The following is a 12,764-nucleotide window of genomic DNA, read 5'->3' as shown; positions in this document are numbered from 1 at the left end:
TTAATCCAGTGATCATTTTCAAGTGCAAAAGAATCCCAAAACCATCTAAATACTGCCAGGTGTTGTTGTTCACGTGCATGACAAAGGTTGGATGGATGAGACTGGTATGAAATTATGGCTTAAAAGAGAGTGGGAGAGAAGGAGAGATGTTTTATTGAAGAAGAGTTCTCTTTTTGTGCTAGATCAGTTTAGTAGTCATTTGAAAAATTCTGTGAAAGAAAACTTGAGACAGGGACATACAGAGCTTGCTGTTCTTCTGGGAGGACTTACTTCACAATTGCAACCTCCTGATGTCTCTAAAAATAAACCATTTACAGTGTATACGAGAAAGGAATGGAAAAAATGGATGATGGATGAAACCCGACATGAATTCCTGGCGAAGGGAGCTCTGAAATGATCTACAGTCAAACAGGTATTCTCAGTGGATAAAATAGTAATGGTCTATAGTGAAAGAAGACATTATTGTTAAATCTTTTGAGAAGTGCATCATAAGTAACGCTTTGTATGGCAGCAAAGACTGTCTTATATGAGAAGAGGACAATGATGGTGAAGAAGAAGAAGAAGAAGAAGAAGAAGAAATTTCAGATGACAGTTTTCAGTGATTTTATAGGTCACTTCGGTTTTATAAACCAAGAATTTGTTTTAGTCTGGCTTTGCAGACTAATAATAAAACTGGTAAAAAGGTTATTTTTTAAAAGGTTGCTTAAAAATTAAGGTATGTTGTAATAGTCTGTTGCATCTTATAGTCCATAAAATATTTAATGCCAAAAGCACACTTTCACATCCTGCGAGCTGCCCATAGTCTATAATTGAAGATTCATTGCAGATGTGTCAAATTTCTTTCTTCACCAATAAAAACAAAAGGCATTGCTGTTCCACTTGCGTCTACTGGTAAACGATTTCAAGCAGGAATCTTTAAATTGTTGTGTGAAAGTTGTTTCCAAAAATTCATGTTTTTAAATATTTCTGAATAACTGCAACTATCATACGCTCTTACACCAACCAATGAAAAACAATAGTTACTATCCACAATCATCGTTAGTACCATTGAACAATATTGATTGTAACAGTAGTACAGTGATCCCATGTTGTTCGGTTTCTTTATGTGTATTTGCTTTCCATTTATAGCTCCAAGGAATTTAGGAAATGAGTTCATTCATAAAATCCCTTTGCTGCAGTTATCCAATGTTTGGTAATCTTTTTTGACATATAAATACATTGGAGGAATTTCCATAACATATTGCATGTATCTCTTATTATTTCTCTGACATCCTTAGATCTAGGAAAATTTTTGAAATGAAGTGCCTGGAAGCTGTTCCTTGCAGCCAAATATCTGTAAATGAATTAAAATATCAAATTACTAATTTTTACATATGTCGAAATTGTGTGCAATTCAAGACATAATATGTATTTTGTTTCTTTCAATAACTAAACCACAAAATTGCTTCCAGAATTTGAGAAAAGCTTTAGAAAGCAATATAATGACCAGAGAGATGTCAAATCTGGGCAACCTGCAAAGAAACACAAAAAGTATATGTACTTCAATCAACAGCTTTTCAATTTGCATGCCTTAAATGAAAGACATACTACCAGTAACATTTTTGAAGACCTGATAAAGCTGGTGGAACAGTCAATTATGGCTGAATCTTCAGACAGAGAGGAACCTTAAGGTTGGGCATATATTGATTCATAAATGTGGAGCACAGTTTTAGAAACTGCATCCAGTCCAAGTACTTGTGCACAGCTGTCAATGTCCAGCTATAAGACAGAGGCAAAAGGTTCTTATGGAGAGTCTCTCCTGCAAATATTGGAAAGTAAAAGTAAAGAAGTTTTTGATGAAGAGAGACATTTTACACTGTCTTTCGTGCCTTCACTGCAAAGACTCAGTACTACATAAATTAAAATTGAAAATGAAATTTCTGATGCTGAGCCAGACAAATTAATCACTTACATGGATCTCATTCATCAGTTGCTGTTTCAGAAGGTTAATACTATTGAGTTGCATGTAGTAGGAACATCAGAAGATGGGAATTAGGGATTGACTTTATGAACTTTTGTTTCTAATTTCTAATGAATAAAGTCTAATTTTGTAAAACACACTGAATATTTTCTCTTAAATTAAATTACCGCATGGCAAATAAGTCTGTCAGTTCTCGAAATACTATCATGAATGACATTCCATTGTACATAATATGAGATGAAATAATTGCAAGTAAGATATCAAAATTGTTGACGGACACAGTTGTGTACTCCCAAAATTCTGAAGGACTTACTGATTTGACCTTTTACATTTCTTGCAATTACATAACCTACTGAATTGACATTTTACTTGTCTTGCACTTGTAACTGGTGGTATTCAGTATTTTATTCATTGTTTCTTCTGCTTTCATTTTATAAGCAGAGCACGAACACTTGCAAGTATTCAGTGTTCATGTTTGTGTCAACTACTGATCAATCAATAAATAGGTAATGCCTGCACATGGTGATTGATCAGTTTACAAAGCTCGATGCTTGCTATCAGCCTAGTAAAATTGGCTGAAACAAATATAACTCAAACGTTCTTAAAAACCGAGTCTCATGCTACTTTTTGTGTTTCTTTCCCCCTCTTTGTGAGTTGAAGGTGTCTGTTATGATCAACACCTATGAAGGTTACGTGTGGGAACAAATGTGAAGCCATTGGAATATGCACATTGTTTTAAAGTTTAATCTCATTTTGCCCAGAGATGAGATGCTTTGTCATTGTGCACAGCCTTAATTGTCATACGTTAACCATGGTATTGTAGAAGTCTTTTCTTCAGCCTTTTTTGTGTTAATCTGGTAACGGATGCCTTGTTGCATTGGACTGGTTTGCAGACATTGCTTTGTTGTAAATCAGTATTGTATGAAATGTGTATAATTCGTGTTTAAGTATGTGTAATCACAGTTTTTGCACAGGGCACTATTTTGTATTTAAGTGTGTCTGATAGCGCTGAAACTGGTATAAATGTTGCTTTCAGGTTTGTGAGATGTATGAGTGTCAGCCCAAATAAGTCAACAGATGCTTATCAGCGGCTTGACACTAGTCCAAGTGCTAGATTTCACCAATGCTGTCTAGTGTGGATGCATCCATATCTGCCATGGTTACAGTTGTTCCCTCGCTCGACAGGGCGAGTCAGCGATACTGCTAACAGTCCCTTTGCTTCTGACACTAAGCTTCGGGATTCTCTGCATTATGAGTGGGGTGAGAGTCTGCGCTCCCTTTTTCAGGTATATTAATCTATCTTTTTTTCTCTTCTTGAATTGTGGTTGAAGATTTTTGTGAAAGGTTTGTGTAGGAAATAAGATTCAGGTTCTAGCAGCATGATGTTTATGTCTGTCCATTTACTTCTATTTCCATTTCAGTGAATGAATTGCGAAGAGGAACACCTGTTAAATTAGTACTGTGATTCCATTGTCCAATACATTACTTTGATCATGTCTGTACACATTCTAATCTTGGGCATTATCTTGTTTATGTTTTTGTATCAAAGCATCATGCAGTACTTACGTAAAGGATTTTAACAGTATTTAGTCTGAAGTAAGGTAATTTTTATTTGTGTCTTTGACTGTCGTGGAGTAATTTATCAACATATGGAAGTCTTCCCACGTAGAATAGTTGTGGAATCGTATTAAATAAGTCAGGGAGCTAATGAGTGAAGACATTCAACATCACTGCTGTTAATTGTATTCATTTGCTTGATGCATTCTGTTAAATACAGCCTAGTCATCAAATATTATGTCTCTATGCTCATTGTCAAATATGTGGAGTCTAGGAATCCTACTTACTTGGTTTGCTAGATAAACAATTCAAACAAATTGTGTTAATGAGTTTTATTACAAATTGAAAAGAGACAATACTTAACTTTGACTGTTACACAGAAGTGTTGCCAGCAAAGGCGACATACAAAATAAGCAATAATCTTCAGTATGGACAATCCTAAGTCACTGCTATACACGTCACTGGTCTTGAAGCTACCATTGAACTGGGCCGCGGCCAGTCAGGTGTGGCGCTTATGTCCTCTTCACATAGGCGCCGCTGCTGTTTCATTGTCTTCCTGGACAGTTGTCGACCAGCGTGCGATTGACTGATGTCTTCTCACAGCCATCACTTCTGTATCCTTCCCGACTGCCTGACTTCACGCCATAACATTCTTCCCCCGCAGAACGGTGGACCGTCGTCATATAGGGAGCTTGACGACAACAATGGGGGAAGGCAGGAACGTGGACGCTCTGAGGGACTTGAAGCTGTGGCTGCAGGGGACATCAGAGTTCCAGTTGTACCCCGCCATCTGGCCTTCACTCTGGTGTAAATGTCCCCCAGAATATGCCCAGAAGGGCGCGCGTCCACCTCCTGTGACCCATAATAAGATGTAGAAGGCATCGGCTGCTACAGTGTGGGTGGGTCCAGCTCCATCAGTAGGATGAGGCGAAATGAGATAAATGCGTCCGCCAAGTCGACGAAGGATCTCGCCTCACTCTCACTGTCTGCTGCCGCTAAAAACCCTGAAAAACACGATATCATGCGGCGCAAAGCGATACTTGCGGCCTTCCTTCAGTGCCGGATGCTGTGGAGGTTGGAGCAGCTGAAGCAGTGTCCGATAGCGGCGGCCGTGAAGCAGTGTCCGATAGCGGCGGCCGTGAAGCAATTTCGCCAGTGATGGTCCATCTAATGGATGCAAATGATAGAGGGGAGAAACAGTTGCTTGATCCCTGGTGTGTTTGGTGCAAAGTTTGGCCAACTGCTGCTTGAAGGTTCTGACAGAACGGTTCTGCTTTGCTGTTTGAAAACGGTTCTGCTTTGCTGTTTGACTGTGGATGGAGTGGTGCGTTAGGTAGATGCTGTATGCCATTGCATTCACAGAATGATTCAGTTTCATGTGATGTGAACTGAGGGCAGTTGTCTGACACTACGACTTCAGGCAAACCTTCGAGGCAAAAAATAGGCAACACCTGAACTGTGCTATGTGATGTCAAATTCATTGGCACAGCAAAAGAAAACTTATTGTGCGAGTGTACCACATCCAACCAACGAGTGTTTCAAAAAGGTCCCGCAAAGTCAATGTGCACACGTTGCCATGGTGATTGTGACTTGCCAAGCAGAGAATTTTTGTGGCGGAGCGGACTGATTTTCTACACATGCGTGACACTGTAACATCATCTGTTCTGTTTGGGTGTCCATACCCTACCAAGTACTGAGTCGATGTGCTAACTGTTTCACATGAACAATCCCTCAGTGTCCTTGGTGAAGCAATTGCAAAACTTCTTTTTGCAAAGCTTTGGGGATCAACATAAGTGACTGTCCACTGTCATTTTTAACAAGAATCACATCTTGCTGTATATGGATGCTATGCCAACATGCAAAGTATCAGCGTACTATGGGGTTCTTTATACTATGCAATAAGTGAGGCCAAAATATGTGGATGTATTTTAGCAAAATGTTCAAATCTGAATCAGCTTCCGTGGCCTGTGCAATTTTCCTGTAGTTCAGAGGAAAGGATTGAAGAAATTCAGAATTGTGAGCATCGATGTGATAACAAGATGCAGCAAAAGCATCAAAGTCTGTATCAGAGCCAATCGTCAGATGTGAAAGTGTGCCCACATTGCCATGTTGAGCTGTCAGACAATACACAATCTCATGCCGGTATTGAGACAACAACAAAGCCCATCTTTGCAATTTTTGGGCAGTTTGTACAGGAACCGGCTTCATCAGATGAAACAAGGACTGTGATGGCTTGTCATCCATTACTATGTCGGATTTTCTGTGATACAAGTAGTGGTGGAATTTGGTGACACCAAACAAAATAGCCAGTGCCTGTTTCTCTATTTGTAAATATTTACACTGAGCTTTGGACAACACTTTTGATGCGAAAGCAATGGGGCTGTCTTTATCACCAAACATGTGCGAAAGCACTGCACCAATTCCATAAGAGGAAGTGTCAACCTGCAACACAACCGGTTTGTGAGGATCGATGTGAACCAAGCATTGATCACTGAGCAATGCACCTTTAAGTTTTTGAAAAGCTTCTTGGCACTCATCTGTCCAAACAAAGGGAACATTCTTGTGATGAAAGCAATGCAATGGAGCTGCAATTTGTGCCGCATTCAGTATGAACCAAATATAATAGTTCATTTTCCCTAAGATTGGCTGCAATTATGTGACATCGCGAGGAACTGGCAGGTCTCCTATGGCTAACAGATGTGACTGAAGAGGATGTACACCTTGACTGTTTATGACCTGACCATGTCTACACTTTAGTCCTGCATCAGATAACACATGAAACGAAGCATGCAGATTTTCAATATGTTCTTCAGGTGTACAACCTGCTACGACAATATTGTCCAAACAGTTTGAACACTTTAGTACTTGAGCAGTCAGCTGTTCCAAATACCATTGGAAAATGGCGGGTGCGGAAGCACTGCCAAAAGGCAAGCACAAATATTTAAACAAGCCCAAATGAGTGTTCGCAACACACTCATTTTGAGAGCCGCCTTCTAGTGGTATTTAAAGATATGTGTCGTGCAAATCAATATTTGAAAAGTAGCGACCAATGCCTAATTTGTCCATGAGATCCTCTGCGCATGGCAATTGATAAGTATCAATCACGGTTTGTGGGTTGACTGTAGACTTAAAGCTAACACAGAGGCGAATGCAACCTGAAGGTTTGGGGAACAAAACCAGGAGATTTGCCCATTGGCTAGCTTGGATGGGCACAACAGCTCCGCTATCTTGCAATTCTTTAAGTTCAGCAGCGACATTGTCCTATAATGCAATGGGAACAGTTCTGACGTTTCAAAATTTTGACTTTGCATTGTTTTTCATAGTAATATGTGCAACAAAATGGTTAGTCTTGCCTAAACCATCAGAAAAGAGTTCAGGGAATCTTTCAGCAATCTAGGTACACTGTCTTTAGCACTGAATGCAGTTACTGACAACACATCTTGAATTTTAAAGCCAAAAGAATCAAATGAATCAAGGCCAAATATGTTCTCACAATCGCGTGATTGTAGCACAGTGAAAGTCACAGTTAGCATATAAGAGCAATACATGGCAGGTAAAATACATTTTCTGAGAACGGGAATGTCTTGTCCATTGTGAGCTGTCAGGTGCTTGCTAGTTTTAGACAGGTGTTCGGAGTCTAACAGTTCATATATGGTACGATTCAGCAGTGTAACAGAGGCACCCGTGTCCAACTGAAACTCTGTACTTTTCCACTAATACGCAAATGAACAAAAAGTTTGTTGGACTGCACTGAAGAAAGTGTTTGCTTGCTACTTTTGCTTAAGCCTGTAGTAGGCTTTGAATACACTGCATTGATTACATGGGCCCTGTGACGAGAATTATGTTAGTGGGAAGAATTTTTGTTTGTTCCATTGCAAACATACAGATTGCATGTGACATTTCTTGCCACAAGCGTAACACTGCGCTTCTCTGGATGGGCAGTCTTGATGTTCGTGCCATGAATAGCACCGAGGGCATGACTTAATTCTGTTCGCCTGTGTAGAGAACTGTTTACAAGGCTTGGCGCGCGCGGGCTGTTGCTGCCTGGTAAGCTGGTCACAAGCAAGGGACGACTCAACCTGACAAATTAGTGCCTGCTCAGATTTATTGGCCGACACGGCACCTGAATCATACTGATCTAGAATTTGCACTACGTGTTGAAATGATGGCTGTTCTCCGAGTCTGACACCAGTTACATTGTACGTGATCACATCACGCAATATAGCATCTGAATATAATGCACCACAAGCACATTTGAATTGGCATTTCCTTGTTCATACCCTGCAAATCTGTTACCCACTCGCAATAAGTTTCCAACGAAAGAATTGGTACCTAGCTGCCACACATTCACTTGTGGGTCACAATAGTTTGTTAGCAAATCTACAACCTGATCATAGGAAAGTTCACTCAGAGTTGCATTAGGGAAAAATTTCGGAATGAGGCAAAAGACTGCACTTCATAACGTTGACAAAAAGTAATCTAATTTCACAGTGCTTGGTATGTTGTGAGCAATGATGTGGGGTTAATACTGTTGCAACCACTCAGACCATTCCTCTTCTTTTTCATTAAACTGGCGAAAAGGCAGTATAGCACTTGGAGCTACAGGTATTGCTTGTTGTTCCGTTGGGCACACAGCGTTCACCAGGAGCTGCTGTACCGTGTTTAGTAGCGTAGCTATCTGCTGCATCTGAAACTGAAACATCCGTGTTAGCTGCGTTGCATCTATTACTTGCAGCTGTGGCGCCTGTGCTGGGGGTGGGAGAGGTGGGTTGTTCATTGTGGAATAGGCGAATGCAATAAACAGACAATGCTAGCAATAAAAATAAGCACACAAGCAAAGAAAATTTCAGCAGTGCCCACCTGAAAACAGTGATTAGCTAAAATACTACAAGAAACACTTAAAACGTGTAACATGTAGATGTGTAACATGAAAAGAAAAGACAAGGTAGTATTAAGGTGCCAGCGAAATACAAAAGCCCACGACAAACAAGTGTGGCAGCAAGGCAGTGGGGTTTTCTTACACCTCGTCGCCAAATGTTAAGTCCAGTCTCGTCATCAAATATTATGCCTCTGTGCTCGTTGTCAAATATGTGGAGTCTAGGAATCTTACAAACTCGGTGTTCTAGATAAATAATTCAAACAAATTGTGTTAATGAGTTTTATTTCAAAATGAAAAGAGAGAATATTTAACTTTGACTACTATGGAAGTGACACAAGCAAAGAGTGACATAAAAAGTAAGCAATCGTCTTCAGTATAGACAATCCTAAGTTGCTGCTATACTAGTTACTAGTCTCGTAGCTACTATTGAACTGGGCCCCGGCACTTACATCCTCTTTACAAAGGGGCTGCTGCTGTCATGTTGTCGTCCTGGAGAGGGGTCAGCCAGCGTGCAATTGGCTGATGTCTTCTATCAGCCATCTCTTTTCCATCGTTCCTGACTGGCACGCTGGCACTTGACTTTATACCGTAACACATTCTCCACAAAAATGCTTGTTTTCTTGTTGTTAATAATGTTGCCTACAAAAAAATAATGATTTCACGATTAACATCATAATGTATTAAGAATTTTATTGATAAACATTAACATAGCTCTTTTCTGCTTCCAGCTTGTTCGGGCATGCCAGTGTCCATATTTTTACGTTTGTACAAACACCTTCACGTGCCTTTTTCGTGCAGCTGGAATAGGTGGTTTCAGCAATACACATGCTTTTGTTACACCAACAACAAGAGGTTTTAGGCAGTTGCTAAAAGAAGAAGGTAGGTACCTATATTCTGTTGTAAAAGCTTTATTTGACAGTTCAGAGGCTTTTGATAAGAGTTAACAAAGATTAATGTATGGTTGTCGTGTAAATGAGCTTGTTTTTCTTTTAGAGGAAATGACATTATTGTTTGACACCTCAGACCTCAGATAATGAACTAATGCACCTGATGTTGGCTGTTCATTGGAAAAAGAAAACCTTTTTTATGCTTACATTGAAAGATTTCTTTAAGTTACTTCTTTACCAAGATTGTGATTTCACTGGTTCCTACACAGCAAACTTCATTATATTTTTAGTGGCATTGATTCTCATTTTGTGGTACTATTCCTTCCAGAAGTGCACTTTAACTGAAGAAATGTCATTTCTCTTCAGTGCAAGCACTATGTTGTTTCTTTCTGATGGCATGTTGTCGTAAAACTCATCTTAAACATTCTGAAAGATAAAAACGAATATACATGTCTAACAATCTATCTTGATGTCTTTTTTATTTTACCAAAACTAAACATAGGCCTATATCATACACAAATGCAAAAAAAAATCGCAGTATGGTGATAAAAAATCGTCCGCAGCTCGTGGTCGTGCGGTAGCGTTCTCGCTTCCCACGCCCGGGTTCGATTCCCGGCGGGGTCAGGGATTTTCTCTGCCTCGTGATGACTGGGTGTTGTGTGATGTCCTTAGGTTAGTTAGGTTTAGGTAGTTCTAAGTTCTAGGGGACTGATGACCATAGATGTTAAGTCCCATAGTGCTCAGAACCATTTGAACCATTTTTTGATAAAAAATCGTGGGTTGTAAACTCTTTACAGTCCACTACTACTTACCCTGCAGTCTCAAACTATTTGCCATGTTGCTGATAGAACTTTTCAATCTTTGAGTCTAGATTCAGATAATTTGCAGACAGAGTGGCAGGTGAGGTATGATTCTAATTTTCTCTCAAGCTGCTAAAGATCTTGAATTTCTTGTTTTACATTACATAGCATCTTGTTGAATCTTCTTATCAGAGTACATAACTCCATGCTGAACCTTACACAAGTAGGCAAAACCTACATGAAAGCTATTTTTGTGTCTTGTATTACGTTCGTGTGATTAGCATTTCAACTAAACTGGTTATTGTTGTCAGCGACAAAACCACATGGTAGTAAAAGTATTTGGAAATCAGTGTAAGAACTCGAAGTTCCTTAAAAAGCTTCTTGCAAGACCTATAGTTAACTATTTTGCACAACATTTTTGCTATTGGATTGCAGTATCACCTCCCCAGGACAGGAACAGGGAGTTGGGCAATTTGCCTAGTTTCAGATCAGTAAAGCCTCCTCTTTTTTGCTGTTTCAATTGATTTAGTAGCTCTCTTAACTTTTATCTTTGCAGTAGATTCCTGTAAGCCAGCATAAAATTTCTTTCAGTTGAGAAAAAAAAAAAAAAAAGAAAAACAGTAAACAATTCTCATCTTTTCTGACTGTGTTACTGCATGGGCATGAAAAAGAAAGAAAACACATTATTTTTGTACATGGAGAATGAAATCATTTTGGTGAGTTATGTAACTGACACAATTGTTTTTATTTCATTAACTTTTTACCTTAATTGCTGTTGCAATTGCCTCTGCTTTCTACAGAACTTTTAACAATCTTCCACTATTAACGAATGTTTAAGTGCTTTAATATTCATTTGGAGTGATGAGCTGGGAATTTAAATGCACTTTAGGTGCACTGCCCTAGATGATAATTCCATAAGACAACAGAAGGTCACAATATGCAGAATAAGTCAACACTTTTGTCTCTGCCCCAACACAGTGAAAGATGCATCTAAGGGCAAAACTTGCTGAACTGAGTTTCTTGATTAGTTTGCGTATGTGTTGACTGTATTTTGTCTTGGTGTCCAGCTGTAATCCAAGAAATTTTATGCAATTTGTTTCGTTTAGGTATGACCATTAATTTCTATTCTGGTGTCAAAAGGAATCACATAATGTGAACTTTCATGAGATTTACACATAACTATTAGCTGTGTCATGTTATGTTTGACACTTCATTAATATGCTTGTGTCACCTACATACATTACACTTCTTGAATTGCTCTTGAAAATGATCAGAAGATTATTCATGTAGTTTAAGCTTGAGAGAGGTCTCAGTACTAATCCTTGTGCAACGTCACTTGTTATGTTCCTCATTCAGAGATAGTGCCTGTGACACAACCTGAGACCCCTCTGCTTTCTCTCATTTAGTCTTCATTCATGCAAGAGCTATTCCATTAGGGTCACAATATTTTAGTTTACCAAGTAGAATACAATCCTTCACACAAGGTAACAAATACAAGGTCTGTTCAACAAATTCCAGAACTTTGTGCACAAAATTTTTCTTACCTTTTACTTATTGTGCATGGTCTCCTTTGAACAATCGATACACTGCTCCCAATGGTGTTTCCACTTCCAGAAGCAGTCTTGGTACTCCTCTTGCTGGATCACCTGTGAGTTTTCTTTCATCTCATGTATCAATGGGGTGTTCAGCTGTGGAAATCCGTAAGGACCAGGTGTGGAGAGTACGGAGTACAAGGTAGCACAGTGATTTCATTGTATATGCAATAGTCGCACACCAACAGGAGTGAATGTACGGGTGCATTATTGTGATGCAAGGGCCATAAATTGACTCGCCACTTTTCATCTTGTTTTCTTCTCAAATTTTCTCAAAGATGTCGCAACACGTCCCAACAGTACTGTCAATTAATAGTTTGTCCCTGTGTCACGAAGTCATGATGAACTAATCCTTCAAAATCAAAGAACTCTATCAGCATGGCTTTGACATTTGACCTGATGTGACGAGCTTTCCTGACCTATTGTGAAGACTTAACCTTGGTTTCAATATCATAAGTGTAGGCCTACGCCTCTTCTTATGGTTCTCTTAATGAACATGTTTTCATTTGCACAATCCAAAAGCTCTTCACAGATTGCAAGGTGAAGGCCTCTCTGGTCTTGACTCATGAGCCATGGGACAAACTTGGTGACAACACAATGCATTCCAAGATGCTTTGTCAGGATTTCATGAATGACCCAACTGAAGTGTTACATTCTTCTGCAACTTCTCGACAGTCTGTATTCTAATGTCAAGCACAACTTTGTTGACATTCCTGACATGAGCATTGTTGGCAGACGTCGAAGAACGTCTTGAAGGAGAGTCATCCTTAACTTCCATCTGGGCATTTTTAAACTATGTGAACCATTTGTAACACCAAGTATGGCTTATGAACTAATCACCATAGGCTTCCTGCATCATTTGGTGTTTTTCTGTATAGGTTTTCTTAAGTTTCACACAAAGTTTAATGCAGACATGTTGCTCCTGTAGCTCTGCTATCTCGAAATTTGCAAACAGTGCGACACAACTTACTACTCAATGCAGCACTGAACAATAACTAACAGACATACAACAGTCGTGTGTGAACCGCGAAATTAATGTTGCAAACGAGTGTATCACTGAAATATGCACTAACTTTAAGAATGTCGATA

The 12,764-nt window shown here is 39.3% G+C and overlaps 1 protein-coding gene across 1 annotated transcript in view; it reads left to right on the top strand.

Annotated features, from left to right (window-relative positions):
* LOC126418570 (protein downstream neighbor of son homolog) overlaps positions 1 to 12,764 on the top strand; it is a 93,079-nt gene that overhangs the window by 52,806 nt on the left and 27,509 nt on the right. Inside the window, exons 5-6 of the mRNA XM_050085387.1 lie at positions 2,997 to 3,246; positions 9,125 to 9,275. Of these exons, the coding sequence (XP_049941344.1) occupies positions 2,997 to 3,246; positions 9,125 to 9,275 (401 nt within the window). The remainder of the gene's footprint in view (positions 1 to 2,996; positions 3,247 to 9,124; positions 9,276 to 12,764) is intronic.

This window comes from Schistocerca serialis, chromosome 9, assembly GCF_023864345.2.
Source record: "Schistocerca serialis cubense isolate TAMUIC-IGC-003099 chromosome 9, iqSchSeri2.2, whole genome shotgun sequence".
NCBI lineage: Eukaryota > Metazoa > Arthropoda > Insecta > Orthoptera > Acrididae > Schistocerca > Schistocerca serialis.
The sequence above is the reverse complement of the archived record's forward strand: the minus strand, read 5'-3'. Positions and strand labels throughout refer to the sequence as shown.